Raw genomic sequence first — 16,685 nt, 5'->3', positions numbered from 1 at the left:
ATATGTGTATATATAAAATTCAAATTTTGAACTCAATGGAAGTTGGAGAACGGTATCTATCTATCTATCTATCTATCTATCTACCTACCTACCTATACAACTTACAATATAAGTAGTAAACGGTAATAAAATGTAGAGGCACAATATGAATGAGAATCCTGTTCAACGAGTTTCCAATCTAAAGACAATAGAACTTAATCCACACAAGTACAAGAGTGTTTAAGCCACAGTGCACTACTTATGGACAAGGGATAAATATAGAATAACAGTTCATATCTGTATGGCCATATCTGGCCTTAAGTTTAGCTACATCAGCTCATTTTTTACTCTTTAATATTTCCTTTATCTTAATGTACTCTTCTTATTAATGTTCACCTCTGCAATTTATTTGTGTTGTCCACATTTTGTATATATGCGTTTGCTTCACTCTTTCAGAAATCATGTATTTCTCTTGGTTTTTGTAGAATATGACCTAGAGCCTTGTGATGATCCGGGGGTTCCTGCTTACAGTCGAAGAATAGGATTTCATTTTGGTGTTGGGGATTCTCTAACATTTTCCTGTTTTCCTGGATATCGATTGGAGGGTGCTAATAGACTCACCTGCTTGGGAGGTGGCCGAAGAGTGTGGAGTACACCTCTTCCAAGGTGTGTGGGTAGGTGGTCACATGCTTTCATTTCATTCATCAAATCTTTAACAGGAGAAGTGATAGATTTATTTTTTATTATACAAAGTGTTAAATATTTGTGAGCACTTTTCGTTATTAATGCAGTTATCATAATGATTTTGCTACTTGAAGTGTCAACTTGCATAAGTGTATTTCTCTTCTTAAGAATTGAACTAGTAGTGATTGATTGAACTTGGCAGGCTCACAAAAGAAGATATATGTAGATTTTGATTCAATAAAACATATAATCAATGATTTTGGAATCAGAAAAACACTAGGTTTAAAGTAAGGGTTTATTTCCCTGCCTGTTGGAGAAGTTGATCATGATGTATAATTAATAGTCTATCTAGTGAGAATTTGGGATTTTGTATCTGCAGGGGAACTCACCAGAACATGTATGGAAACGATACAAAGAGAGGTTGTCACACTGGAATACATTAAGCTGTTTGACACTGTAGGCAAAATGCTGAGTTTCCAACTGAGTACAGAGGACTTGGTAATGTGCAACGGAGTACACAGAGAATATAGGCACTGCCTGGGGAGTGCATAGCTTGCAATAAGTTACAGGGATGTGTTGGCACTGGTTGAACAATGCATAGCGTGCAATAAGGTACACAGTGGTGTTGGCATTGGTTGTACAGCTGGTAGCATGTAATGAGGTACACAGATTTGTTGACACTATTGGAACAGTGTGTAGTGTGCAATAAGGTAGACAGGGGTGCTGGCACTGTTAAGGCAGTAAAAAAATAGATTCAATGAAGTATATCACAGTGACACAGTAGCAGAGTACACACACACAGATGGCAAAAACTAGCAGGTAGGATTGGCACAACCAAATTAACTGGAGCAGAGTCTAAGGCCCCCATCGGTCTTCACCAGGGATCCATGCAAGAGGATATGGTCGTCGCTCAATAAGGACCCAGGTTGTGGCCTAGTATAGTTGCTTCCTTCTCTTGAATGCAGAAAAGTACTTAGCTGGAGGACTTTGCTGAAAACACTGGGGATGGAAATGTGGGTATGGATGTGCTGCTGTAGGGGACACTGGGCACAGGAGTTGACAAATAGCTGCTATACTTCCTAGTATAGTCCAGGAGCAGAAGTTTCAATGTGGAATGCAATTGTTACTCAGGCACGGATGTTTGCACTGAGCAGGTTCTTACAGTGGCTGGTTGACTGGTGATTCTCTGCATGTGTCATCAGTACTGAAGGTTAGTGGTAACACCATCTCTAGCCTGAGGCTGAGCTCAGCTGGGTTCTGTTAAAGATTCTAATTGGGAAGGCCAACAATCAGTGAACTGCTGATTGTTGGAAGCAGGCCAGTGATGTCTAAGGCTGTTGACATATATATTCACATTACGCCTCTTCTGTTGGGGTACTAATTCACTAAGCTAACTGTCTCTCTGGATGGATGTCCCAATGTAACCTAAAGCTCAAAATGTCCAAAACAGAACTTATCATATACCATATTCCCAGAGTCACCATCGCCTCTCAAATCTCCCTCACTGTCAATAATATCACAATTTCCACAATATCCTCAGCCTCCTAAGCCCACTGTGTTGATAACACCTTTGAGTCCGCCATCTGTTTTATTCCTCACATCCAGTCTCTCTCGCAGTCTTGTCAGCTCCGACTTAGAAACATTGCCACAATGCACCCTTTTCTTGCCCAATAGGCTACCAAAACATTTATCCATGATCTAATCCTGCCTGCAACCTCTTCAGATCTGACATTCCCCCTCACACATCTATCCCACTTCAATCCATCCACAATCTTCCTGCAAGACTAATTTTACTCTCTCACTGCTCCACATCTGTCAAATCACTTTGTAAATCCCTACACTGGCTCCTGTGTCCTTCAGGATCCAGTTCAAATGACTGATCCTTAACTAGAAAGCCCTGAACAAAAACACACCATGCATCTCAACTCTCATAGCAAAAAAACTCTCCCTTTCATTATCTTAGTTCTACCTCTGACTTGCACCTCTCCTCGTCTCTGGTAAACACCTCTCATTACCGCTTAAAAGACTTTTCACATGATGCTACCGACTTCTAGAATTTCCTCCCACACCAATTCAGACCTTCCCACAGCCTTCAAACCTTTAGATGCTCTCACAAAGTCAATCTCTTTATTACAGCTTACCCTACTCTTTACTCTACACTAATGCATCTTCAGAACTGTTCCAGTCTCCACTCTGTGCCACATCCATTCCTTTTGTTTCAGCTGTGCCTATTCCAATTAGAATGTAAGGTTCCCATGAGCAAGGCCCTCCATAGCATTTGTTTTCATGTCTGCATTTATTCTGTGTGGATATACCTGTTTTCTGAATATAAAACAGGGACATACAAGGTATATTAGCATTGTTTATATATGTGCATATATACATTTATATATAATATATATTTAAATATTCATAATATTAAAAAGTGTTTAATATTGAGAAATTTAAATATATATATATATATATATATATATATATATTCAACATTCTGTATTGCTGGTAAGACTCATAGTGCCGAATAATTCCTTGAATGAAGGGAATGAGGGAAATTTATTACATTGCTGATAAATACTGAGTAAAGTGTAGAACAGTTAACAAGAACAGATGTTGATCTGGAGAGAAGATGTAAAGATGTAAGAAATGTAAGGCTTCAAGGGAAGTGTCACGGGCACTAGGAGTCTTTACCCAGGGATCACCAGGTGATAGGCTTACCAGAGCAGTATAGGTGGTAATATGGTACTCTGGTAGCAGGGTGATCACGGAACAGGAAATAGCAGATGATGAGATGCTCAGGAAAGTCTATGACTAGCAGCACTGGCAATATGGAGTAGTAATACACGAGGAACTGTATGGACAAAGGACACGTGAAGGTAGTCAGTGGTCTGCGGTAGCAAGTTGTACCACTGCTATAGTGAGGAGGAATGTCCAACAGAAACGAGGAGGTGATGAGAGTCAGTGGTCTGCGGATAGCAAGTTGTACCGCTGTCTGAGTGAAGGAATGGAATCCAAGTGGAGGTATCCGGGGAGTCAGTGGTCTGCGTTAGCAAGTTGTACCACTGCTATGTGAGAGGATACTGGAACAGGTGAAACTGTAAACAGGGGTCAGTGGTCTGCCACTAGCAAGTTGTACCACTGAATATATATGTGAGGAGGTGCACGGGGAGAGACTGCAACACAATATATACACGGGCACCTTGACTTTGATCCACAGTAATATGCACAATATAAATGTATAAATGACTGAACAACACTGCCAATATAGAAAGTCTCTTGAAGTAATCCAGCATGAGATAACACAGTCAATGATGGCAATAGACTCAGCGGATAGCAAACTCCAGAGGAGAACCAACACAGTCCAGCAAGGTATGCAATACACAGCACAGTCAATGAGAAGTATGCATACCGTGGTTCAGGAGAAGGCAGTCAGACAGGAGTGCAGAGATACCTGAACGGCAGGAGGCCGGCAGGATGCAAAGTCCCTGGATGGGTGAAGCGATGATCTAGTAGGTGCAGCGCACAGGTAGGTAGACCAGCGGGGAACACAGGAAGGTGTGGAGAGCGGATCAGCAGTAGATGGATGAGTAGCGCTGAGGAGTAACAGCAGCGGGTCTCTGCGGGAACACGGAGGTAGCCAATAGCAACCAGCAGGTGCAGTAACGATGGGACACGGGAGCAGAGTTGAACTGGAACTGTTGATCACGGAGAGTAGCGGGTAGCAATAGTGGCAGCAGACTCAAGGAAACACGGGAGAGTTGACAAGGACTGAAGACTGAAGCGCACAGAGGCAGCCGATAGGAATCAGCTAGCAGTCACGATGATGAAACACAGACGAGTTGCAGGTTGAAGACTGTAGTGCACGGAGGCAGCGGATAGGAATCAGCTGGCAGTCACAATCACGAACAGGTGAGTGGATGTGAATGAAAGACTGTAGTGCACGGAGGCAGCGGATAGGCATAAGCTAACAGTCCCAATGATACATGGTAGAGTTGAAGTGGTTAGAAGACTGTAGTGCACGGAGGCAGCGGATAGGAATCAGCTCACAGTCACGATGATACAGTAGATGGTAGAAGTGGTATGGGAACCACAGTAGTAGAAGTGGTTTGGAAACCACAGAGGTAGAAGTGGTTTGGAAACCACAGGAATCAGCTGGGCTGAATAAACGAGGAAACACAGGAACACCTTCAGAGACTCATGGGGAATGAGACTCCAAGATCAGGCAACGTGGTGTTGACCACAGGTGCTTAATATAGGGAGGTTGCCTGATCTGCCAATTAAGTTAAAGGGACATACACTGAAGTATAGGAAAGGGCTGCGCATGCGCAGACCCTCAGGATGGAGGACGACCACGGTTCCTAAATGTCCGGGAAGAAGCACTCACAGTCCGGTGAGTGACAGTACCCCCCCTTTTAAAGGTGGGCACAGAACGCCTGGAACCGGGCTTGTCCGGATTTTTGGAATAAAACTTCTTCAGAAGGGCAGGAGCATTAAGATCTTCAGCTTTGATCCATGAACGCTCTTCAGGACCAAAGCCCTTCCAATGAACGAGGAAACGGAGGACTCCTCGCGAAATTTTTCCATCCAATACCTCAGTAATCTCGAAATCCTCCTCCTGATGAACTTGAACTGGCTGCGGTGCTGAGGGAGGAGTCGAGAAACGGTTGATGATGAGAGGTTTGAGCAAGGACACATGGAAGGCATTGGAAATCCGAAGATTCTTAGGAAGAAGAAGTTTAACACATACTGGATTGATAACTTGAATGATCCTATATGGACCAATAAAACGAGGGGCGAATTTCATAGATGGGACCTTCAAACGAATATTTTTGGTAGATAACCAGACACGATCTCCAATTTTTAGTGGTGGAATAGCCCGCCTCTTCTTATCTGCGAAAGACTTATATTTGTTAGATGTCTTCTTTAAACAGGTTTTGACCTGAGACCAAATATTTTTGAAGGTCTGACAAGCAGTCTCCACAGCAGGAACTTGGGTGGGCGGGAGGGCAGGAAATTCCGGAAAAGACGGATGGTGACCGTAGACCACAAAGAATGGAGTTTTGGATGATGACTCATGGTACATGTTGTTATGGGCGAATTCAGCCCAAGGGAGCAATTCTACCCAGTTGTCTTGGTTGGCTGAAGAGAACATCCTAATAAAAGTCTCAAGATCTGGATTGACTCGTTCCGTTTGTCCGTTAGATTGAGGATGGTAAGACGATGAGAGTGCTAATCGTATGCCCAAGGTTTTACAAAGGGCCCGCCAGAATCTGGAAACGAATTGTACTCCTCTATCTGACACAATCTCAGACGGACATCCATGGATGCGGAAGATTTCTTTAATGAAATGTTCAGCCAGAGTAGACGAGGAAGGTAAACCGGACAGAGGGACGAAATGAGCCATCTTCGAAAATCTGTCTACCACTACCCAAATAGTATTGTGATTCTTACTTGGTGGCAAATCAGTAACGAAATCCATACTAATATGGGTCCAAGGCTTGGACGGAATGGGTAGTGGTCGCAGCAACCCTGCTGGAGTTCTGCGGGAGGATTTGAACTGAGAACATAAATCACAGGAAGCAATAAACTCTTTGACGTCTCTCCTCATTGAAGGCCACCAGTAACTTCGAGAGAGAATCTCAAAAGTCTTGTGTTCACCGGCGTGTCCAGAAAAACGAGAGGCATGGAACCACAAAAGGATTTTCCTCCTCAGAGTAGGAGGCACGAGGGTCTTCCCAAATGGTAGCATTTTGGTGGATGAAGCAGCCAGAGAAATACATTTGGGGTCTAGAATAGCATGGTTGGAAACCTCTTCTACATCAGAGGACGTCACAAAAGCTCAAGATAGAGCGTCAGCTTTCTTGTTCTTAGCGGCTGGTTTGAAGGTTATAATTAATTCAAAACGGGAAAAGAAAAGAGACCATCTTGCTTGACGAGGGTTCAAGCATTGGGCAGATTGCAAATATGACAAGTTCTTATGATCCGTGAAGATCGTCACCGGATGGCGAGCTCCTTCCAACAAGTATCTCCATTCCTCTAATGCAGCTTTGATGGCCAGCAACTCCTTGTCCCCGATAGTATAATTTTTCTCTGCGGGCAGAAGACCCCGAGAGTAGAAGGCACAAGGATGTAATTTTTGTTGCTCCGAGCGTTGGGAGAGAATGGCTCCTAAGCCCACATTAGAGGCATCTACTTCTAGGAAGAAGGGGAGTGTCACATCAGGCTGTCGAAGAATGGGAGCAGACGAGAAGGACTCTTTGAGAATTTGAAAGGCTTGTAGAGCCTCAGATGACCATTGCTTAGTATTAGCCCCCTTCCGAGTTAGGGCCACAATAGGAGATGCAATGGATGAAAAGTCTTGAATGAAGCGTCTATAGTAATTGGCAAAACCTAAAAAACGCTGGATGGCACGAAGAGTAGTTGGCTGAGGCCAATGTAGTACAGCATTTACTTTGTCTGGATCCATCTTCAGGCCAACTCCGGAAACTATATACCCCAAGAATGGAATCTGGGGTAACTCGAATGAACATTTTTCCAATTTACAGAACAATGAGTTTTTCCGTAGTCTGGAGAGGACCTCTGCCACATGTTGGTGATGAGAAGGCAGGCCCTGTGAGAAGATCAATATGTCGTCCAGGTAGACAACGACACATACATATAATAAGTCCCGAAAGATCTCATTGATGAAACCCTGGAAAACAGCGGGGGCATTACACAGCCCGAAGGGCATTACTAAATATTCGTAATGCCCATCTCTGGTGTTAAACGCGGTCTTCCATTCGTCACCGGAACGGATTCTAATTAAATTGTAGGCACCACGAAGATCCAATTTAGTAAATATCCGAGCTCCCTTGATGCGATCAAATAGCTCAGTGATCAGCGGAATGGGATACCGATTCTTGATAGTAATGGCGTTGAGTCCACGAAAATCTATACAAGGGCGTAATGATCCATCCTTCTTTTTGACGAAGAAGAACCCAGCTCCAGCGGGAGAGGTGGAAGGTCGAATGAACCCACGCTGGAGATTCTCCTGTATGTACTCAGATGTGGCTTGAGTTTCAGGTAACGAAAGAGGATAGACCCGACCCCTGGGAGGAGTCTTGCCAGGTAGGAGGTCGATCGGACAATCCCAAGAACGATGAGGAGGAAGACGTTCAGACTGAGCTTTATCAAACACATCGGCAAATAAAGCATACTGAGGAGGGAGTCCCGGGGAGGAAGATGAGATGGAAGATTGCTGTACTTTAAGAGGAATAACTTGAGAAAGACAACGATGGTGACATTCAGACCCCCAAGACGTAACTTGAGGGGTGCGCCAGTCAATCTGGGGAGAGTGACACTGAAGCCATGGAAGGCCTAAGACAATCGGACTTGTCGTAACTGGAAGAATTAAAAACGAAATTTCTTCATGGTGTAGTACACCAATCTGAAGGGTAACTGGAGACAAACTCTGGGTGATGAGACCATTGATGAGACGTGATCCATCTATAGCCGTCACAGTAATGGGTGTTTTTAAAGTGATCACTGGTAGGGACCATTGATTCACTAGTGATTTAGAAATGAAATTTCCTGCTGCTCCGGAATCAATCAATGCCTGTGACTCAAAGGATTTGGTAGCAAAGGAAATCGTAACATCGAAAGCGCAGACTTTAGATTTCATAGACAATGGAGAGGACTCCAGGGACCCTAACTTCACCTCTCCAGAACTAGTTAGGGCCTGGCATTTCCCGATCTCTTAGGGCAAGAGCTGAGCGTATGCGTGGAATCAGCACAATAGATACAGAGTCTATTCTTTACTCTTCGTTTCCTTTCCTCTGAAGATAATTTGGAACGTCCTATCTCCATGGCAATCGCAGAGGATGGAGCTGGACGAAATTGAGGGTTTGAACGAAGAGGTGCTTTGACAGCCGTTGTTTTCTCAGACTCTCTTTCACGAAATCTCATATCTACACGATGGCAAAGAGAGATCAAATCTTCTAGTGACGAAGGGAGCTCTTGGGTAGTCAGTGCATCCTTAATTTTATCGGAAAGCCCCTGCCAGAAGGCGGCAACTAATGCTTCAGAGTTCCACTGAAGTTCAGAGGCTAAGATCCTAAATTGAATGACATACTGTCCTACTGTATGGGAGCCTTGTCGCAAACGAAGAATGCTGGAAGCAGCGGAGGTCACACGACCTGGTTCATCGAACACACTTCGGAACGTGGAAATGAATTTGGCACTATCTTGTAGAATTGGGTCGTTTCTTTCCCACAGAGGGGAGGCCCAAGTCAGGGCTTGTCCAGAAAACAATGAGATAAGATAGGCCACTCTGGAACGATGAGTAGAAAAATTTTGAGGTTGGAGTTCAAAATGGACTGAACATTGGTTAAGGAAACCTCTACAAGTTTTGGGGTCCCCGTCATATTTTGACGGAGTAGGCAGGTGAAGCGTAGGAGCTGTAGACACCTGGGATGGCACTGGGGAAACGGAGGAAAGCACAGGAGCTTCAATATTAGCTGTAACAGTCTGTCCAGATGTTCCTTGGGAGGTTAACGATTGGTAACATTGAAGTAACAGCTGTTGGCGAGCATCCTGTGGCTCCACACGGCTGACCAGATGCTGCAGCATCTCTTTAGCGGTAGGTTCCGTATCTGGGTCTGTCATGGCCTGATCTTACTGTCACGGGCACTAGGAGTCTTTACCCAGGGATCACCAGGTGATAGGCTTACCAGAGCAGTATAGGTGGTAATATGGTACTCTGGTAGCAGGGTGATCACGGAACAGGAAATAGCAGATGATGAGATGCTCAGGAAAGTCTATGACTAGCAGCACTGGCAATATGGAGTAGTAATACACGAGGAACTGTATGGACAAAGGACACGTGAAGGTAGTCAGTGGTCTGCGGTAGCAAGTTGTACCACTGCTATAGTGAGGAGGAATGTCCAACAGAAACGAGGAGGTGATGATAGTCAGCGGTCTGCGGATAGCAAGTTGTACCGCTGTCTGAGTGAAGGAATGGAATCCAAGTGGAGGTATCCGGGGAGTCAGTGGTCTGCGTTAGCAAGTTGTACCACTGCTATGTGAGAGGATACTGGAACAGGTGAAACTGTAAACAGGGGTCAGTGGTCTGCCACTAGCAAGTTGTACCACTGAATATATATGTGAGGAGGTGCACGGGGAGAGACTGCAACACAATATATACACGGGCACCTTGACTTTGATCCACAGTAATATGCACAATATAAATGTATAAATGACTGAACAACACTGCCAATATAGAAAGTCTCTTGAAGTAATCCAGCATGAGATAACACAGTCAATGATGGCAATAGACTCAGCGGATAGCAAACTCCAGAGGAGAACCAACACAGTCCAGCAAGGTATGCAATACACAGCACAGTCAATGAGAAGTATGCATACCGTGGTTCAGGAGAAGGCAGTCAGACAGGAGTGCAGAGATACCTGAACGGCAGGAGGCCGGCAGGATGCAAAGTCCCTGGATGGGTGAAGCGATGATCTAGTAGGTGCAGCGCACAGGTAGGTAGACCAGCGGGGAACACAGGAAGGCGTGGAGAGCGGATCAGCAGTAGATGGATGAGTAGCGCTGAGGAGTAACAGCAGCGGGTCTCTGCGGGAACACGGAGGTAGCCAATAGCAACCAGCAGGTGCAGTAACGATGGGACACGGGAGCAGAGTTGAACTGGAACTGTTGATCACGGAGAGTAGCGGGTAGCAATAGTGGCAGCAGACTCAAGGAAACACGGGAGAGTTGACAAGGACTGAAGACTGAAGCGCACAGAGGCAGCCGATAGGAATCAGCTAGCAGTCACGATGATGAAACACAGACGAGTTGCAGGTTGAAGACTGTAGTGCACGGAGGCAGCGGATAGGAATCAGCTGGCAGTCACAATCACGAACAGGTGAGTGGATGTGAATGAAAGACTGTAGTGCACGGAGGCAGCGGATAGGCATAAGCTAACAGTCCCAATGATACATGGTAGAGTTGAAGTGGTTAGAAGACTGTAGTGCACGGAGGCAGCGGATAGGAATCAGCTCACAGTCACGATGATACAGTAGATGGTAGAAGTGGTATGGGAACCACAGTAGTAGAAGTGGTTTGGAAACCACAGAGGTAGAAGTGGTTTGGAAACCACAGGAATCAGCTGGGCTGAATAAACGAGGAAACACAGGAACACCTTCAGAGACTCATGGGGAATGAGACTCCAAGATCAGGCAACGTGGTGTTGACCACAGGTGCTTAATATAGGGAGGTTGCCTGATCTGCCAATTAAGTTAAAGGGACATACACTGAAGTATAGGAAAGGGCTGCGCATGCGCAGACCCTCAGGATGGAGGACGACCACGGTTCCTAAATGTCCGGGAAGAAGCACTCACAGTCCGGTGAGTGACAGGAAGATAGAGAGGTGATATGATGGTGTTGTATAGTAAATAAAACAGAATTATCAAGTCATCTACTATTTGTGTGTATGACAGAATATTTCAAAATTGTTTTCGCTGCTTGCAAATCCATTCAGTTTGTGATCAATACTTTATGTGAATGTTTTTACATGATATTGCTTCTTTATTTCTGTTTTTGTTTACTGTGTTTTATACATTTTATATAAATTCACAGGCAATTGAAACTTATACTATCATTAAAACTGTGTTTAATTTAATGTATAAACATAAAATTAATAAGGACGTTGTAAGTCCTGTTTGAAAAAAGAAAAAATTAGGCACATTTTTTTGTTATTTTTATTGTTGTAAGTTTTTATCACTGTAGCTTTTCTCTTCCATTAAACCGAATTTGACTTACTCTTTTAACCTGTGCTGCAAAACAATAGGTAGCAGCATTAATTACAGTAGATTGAGTCATTGTTGCAAAGCAATAGGTTGTGTCTGCAAAGTGTGAGTTTCTTTAATTGAATATGAAGATATAACATAACAAAAAGTGAGAACTAGTTGTTGTGCAGTGGCACAGCAACTGTGCATACACAATAATTATATGCTAATGCTATAGAAGCAATTCTAGGTTATATTATTGTAACATTGATTACAGGGTACTTCCCTAAACTTAAAATACAGGGGGGGAAATCAATTATATCTCCCCATTACATTTGAAAAAAAAAATATTCAAAATCCTTTTTTAGATTAGATCAGATCTGTATTAACTTAGGAGGAGCTGTAGTAACAAGACAAATTTCAGAATAAAGGGGACAAACATTTAATCGCACTGTGTATTTCCAAGTAATGTACTTTATTTACATTCTTTAATAGCATTCCCCCTTCTGTGTTTTTATTTGCAATGTATGGACAGGTCAACTCTGTTCTGCTAGTTTTAATGGGTTAATAAAGTTATACTAAGCCTGTCTACAGAATAGTCATTCCCTTACAATGTTACCCAGGATTATAATGCTCTATTTTGTGACCCAAGAATTTTATGTTTGATACACCACTGACATTTTAACAAAACTGTAACATAAACTATTTTGATTATTACACACAGCTGAAATCATAACAGCGTTATCTTGGCACTTTATGGCCTCCATTGAGCAGAGCCAATTTAAGAACTTTGTGGGCCCAGGGCAAGATTCTTGCAAGTGAGCTCTCATGCCCCTAGATGAAAATAAGAGTAAATCAAGAAACGAGTAGAAAAGTTTCTTAATGCTTTCACTGGTAGCCATTACCCTCAGCTAAATTACTTTTGGGATTTAGGCATGAATTAGGTATTAATTTAGGCTAATTTTACAATAAGTATAAGTTTAAAATCTTTCTTTCAAACAGTACAATTCAGGATCACATTTATATCACTGCTGGAAATATGACACTTTCCTCAATTAAAAAAATTGGTATCTTGTCTTCCAACACATTAATGGTCTGAGAAAGACAATTTTTTAGGTACAAGTGTGTATATTAAAATGGCTGAGCTTTATTATACAATGTGCTCTAGAAAGAAAATGATTTAGTGATGTCACTGGCTGGTTAGTTATTTCACTGGATAGGTAGTGATGTCACTGGTTTTTAGTATATTGATCTACCAGGTTCTCTGCGCCTCACTTATTAAACTAAAAATTAATTGTGCCGGTTCACCTAGATTTCCACCTGTAAAAGATCTAGTACTTATGTCTTAATTGCACATGTTATCTTTCTTATTCTGCTCCTGAATACGCCGATACATCACAATACACTTTCACACTTTACCTCTTATGACACGCCTACTTCAGTCGTATAAACCGAATTTAGTATATCACAATGTTAGCTGCATTATTTCCATCTCAATCATGATTGCATAATATACGTATATATATATATATATATATATATATATATATATATATATATATATATATATATATATATCTATATCATCATCATAATCACCATTTATTTATATATATATATTATATATATATATATATATATATACACGTTCACACATATATATCTATATCTATATATATATATACATATACATACACACCCATATATATATATATATATATATATATATATATATATATATATATTTATATATATATATATATACATATATCATGGCCAAATGTTTTGAGAGTGACACAATTATTGGTTTTCACATAGTTTGCTGCTTCAGTGTTTTTAAACCTTCTGTGTTTACACTACTGTTAGGTGCACACAGTTCTGCCTTCACAAGCAGTACGTTGTGAAGCGGGACATTCCTCCCAACTGTCCTTGCAGTCGGACAAAATCCTGACTAAGCGAAACAGTCACCCAGTAACTGTCCCTGCACCATTTTCTTTATCCCCTGAAAGGAATTCAAATACTAACAATAAAAAGACAATGTAAAACACTTACCTCAGCAGCCTGCTGACATTCACTCTGCGCCCTCGACAGTTAAACCACACATTGCCACACACTCCTACGCAGCTGCGCCTGACGTCATGATGTCATATCACACGGCCGCTCGAAACTTAAAGCGCTGGGACCCCAGAGCGCTTGGAGCCAGACCGGCCCTCACAGCCATTGGCCCTTCTGGCAAATGCCAGAAGAGTCAGATGGCCAGTCCAGCCCTGTCTATGACTCTATAACAAAGATTACAAGACAGATATTCTCTCCCACAATCACCTCTTTGCTAACTTCTAATAATATCACTTAGCATTAATCACAAACAATATAAATACATCGATTTCAAATCTTCTTATTATCGCTCCTATTGTCTATAGCTTACCATTAAAATACTAACAATAAACAGTGTACATCTCCTATTGTCTATAGCTTTACCATTAAAATTCTGTAGAAAGAAACAGTGTACATCTTACTTATATTTAAGTCTATTTCCTCCTGTTCAATTATTATCACTGCACGTTAAAGCCCATGTGAAATCCTTGCATAGTCTTAAGATAAGGGATATATATGTTTCACCTTGTGCTTTCAGTTACCAAAGAACTATATCAAAATGTGTGTCTATTTTCCAGTTCATCCCCCAATAATAGGCGGAGTTTCGATTTTTGGAGAAAAAATTAAACATTTCACTGAAAAGGGAAAATCTAAAGTGGTAGGAAGTTAGACTTGTGACATTTGTACATTGCGACTCTTCAGATTTTTCAGCCTCACAACAAGTCAAGGCTCCCATCTAGTTTGCAGAGGTTTTTACATTGACGGAAATGTAGGTTTGTGTCTTACAGTGTGCTAAGCAGACCATCTACATGGAAAAAAAGACAGCTGTCAGTGCTTTTCTTCACCACTGCATAACATGAGGTATTAGTACATATTTTGATCAAAACATTTAAGCCTGCATCCCAGCACAAAGGGTACATCATTTTATGCAGGTCCTACACTGACATATATGCTTCAAACACCATTAAATTGCAGTTCAAAATCAGATGTACTCACATTCCAGGTAAAAAGCCTAAATTCTAACAAGGGCTGACCACACCCAAAAAGTCCCCAAAGCCTGCATTCAGTTATTCCCATATTATATACAAAAGGACAGTTGCTTTTAGAATTTGTCCTTAGCACTGCAAAACCTGTTTGTATCTGTCAAAATGAAAACATGAGCTACATCTTAAGCATGCATTCACCTACGCTTGGAGAGACTACTCAAGGGCAATTTCAGTACACTAACTTCTTTATTCCCCTTAGAGATATGACTAATATTGACTTAAACTTATTATTAAGGAGGAGTAGCGTGTGTGTCCCATATACTTAGTACAAGTTTCCGAGTGGATGATGATGATGGACGTATCTTTAAGCCGGACACATCTGTATGCTAGGTTTAAAGTTGCACAAATGAGAAACATGCATCAGAAATTGTTGCCACAGAAATATAACTTTATGGATACATTTTTGCGTGTCTGCAAAAAGTAGCAATTTTATGTTTACTGTAAAGAGAAACAAAGTAAAGAGAAGCACAGGTTTACAGTAACGATGTCTAAGCTGATGTATATCCCAACTTTGACTATTGTCCTGGCTATGCTATTATGAGGCACACTGATTAGGGCAGGACAATGTAGCCATAGCGGAAAATTGTATTTGTACACATTGCATATGTACCCACATTACTCTAGATCAGAGCTGTCCAATTGGGGGTCTATCAGCCAGATGTGGCTCTTTAAGTATTTGTGTGACCCCCATCATCCCCAATAGCCCTATCTATTATATAACATCATGACATCAATATTAGTGGCCTACTGAGCATATGCTTGTAAAATATATGTGGCCTTCTTCATGTAAAACTTTGACAGCACTGCTCTAGGTTATAAAACATCTAACAAATACAGTATATTTCTACTGTCCATGAGTTAATACTGCATGTGAAACTCTTTTCTTAGTGAGGTTTTAATTTTCATATTGACACTAGACAAGTTTGACTAAAATAGTGAGAATAACTAACACATACAGTAGACACCATGGGAGGGGAGGTGGAGTGTGAGGATGGATGAGGGCAAAGTACCGCAAATTGTCATTTTGGCCCCATACCCGTGATGCAATGATGCAAAACTGCCACTTTACCACAGGGGGCGGGGCCAAAAATTACACAATTCACCCGGCATCACATCATGGAGGCTCCCATTTTGTTCACTTCACTAGGAAGTGAGCAGGATGCCAGAGAATGTCCTACTCTTCCAGGAGTCCAGGGGACCTACCCAGAATTCAGTAGTCTCCCGGACAAGTACAAGTATGAAATATCTGCTATTATGAGGGCACATTTAAAATCAATTTCTTAGTAAAAATCCTGCGTGGTTCAGTGCTAGATACATGAGACCCTAGGTACAAGTCCACAGACAACACCACTGCATATGTGATATCTAAAAGTTGTTTATTACATTTGAGCTTGTATTTGTTTTTTGTGGCAGATACAGTATGTGCATACTGTATATAACATACTTACTCTGTACAAATCACACCTTCTCTGCATAGCTGCCTGTACAATATATGCATGCAATTTTACTGTGTTTTCTGCTGAAACCTTCTGAAACAAACACCATGATCACACTATAAATATGGAGCACGGTTAAAACCATGTTCATTTTACGTTAATTGGCGCACTCTATTTTAAGGTTGACAAAATGCAAAAATGACAAAAAGTATTAATAAGTGGTAATATTTTAGGTAGCTGAATAATGAATGCTCTGTATGATTTTTGCCATTTTCTTTTTCTCTGCGGTGGCTTCACAAATATCGTTCATACTCTGCAACCAGAGTACAAATGAATTGCTCTTATACTTTTTGATGACAAAGGTCTGCATTCTACTTTAATATGAGTCATGATTTTCTCGATAAAACGTTATTAAATTCTGGATTAGACAACATGCAAATTAAGCCCAGTAAATTGAGGGGAAAGTGAAGGAAGAATCAATATGAAGTCGCTAGCAAAATACTGTATAACCCATGTTAACACCTTAATTAGTTCAGTGACTTGCTAAAGAGCAAACGTCTTATTTGATATAAATCTATTAGAACAAAGGGTATATGACCTGTGTTGTATTCTGTTTTAAGCAGTTTAATTAGTTAAGCACTTGCAACAATAGTGATATCAGTCAAAATATGTGCCTAGACTTAAATATAAG

At 41.6% G+C, this 16,685-nt stretch overlaps 1 protein-coding gene across 1 annotated transcript in view; it reads left to right on the top strand.

Annotated features, from left to right (window-relative positions):
* CSMD1 (CUB and Sushi multiple domains 1) overlaps positions 1 to 16,685 on the top strand; it is a 1,526,452-nt gene that overhangs the window by 1,155,477 nt on the left and 354,290 nt on the right. The window contains exon 21 of the mRNA XM_075202483.1: positions 465 to 653. Within this exon, the coding sequence (XP_075058584.1) occupies positions 465 to 653 (189 nt within the window). The remainder of the gene's footprint in view (positions 1 to 464; positions 654 to 16,685) is intronic.

Source organism: Mixophyes fleayi, chromosome 3 (genome assembly GCF_038048845.1).
Source record: "Mixophyes fleayi isolate aMixFle1 chromosome 3, aMixFle1.hap1, whole genome shotgun sequence".
Classification (NCBI taxonomy): Eukaryota; Metazoa; Chordata; class Amphibia; order Anura; family Limnodynastidae; genus Mixophyes; species Mixophyes fleayi.
The sequence above is the reverse complement of the archived record's forward strand: the minus strand, read 5'-3'. Positions and strand labels throughout refer to the sequence as shown.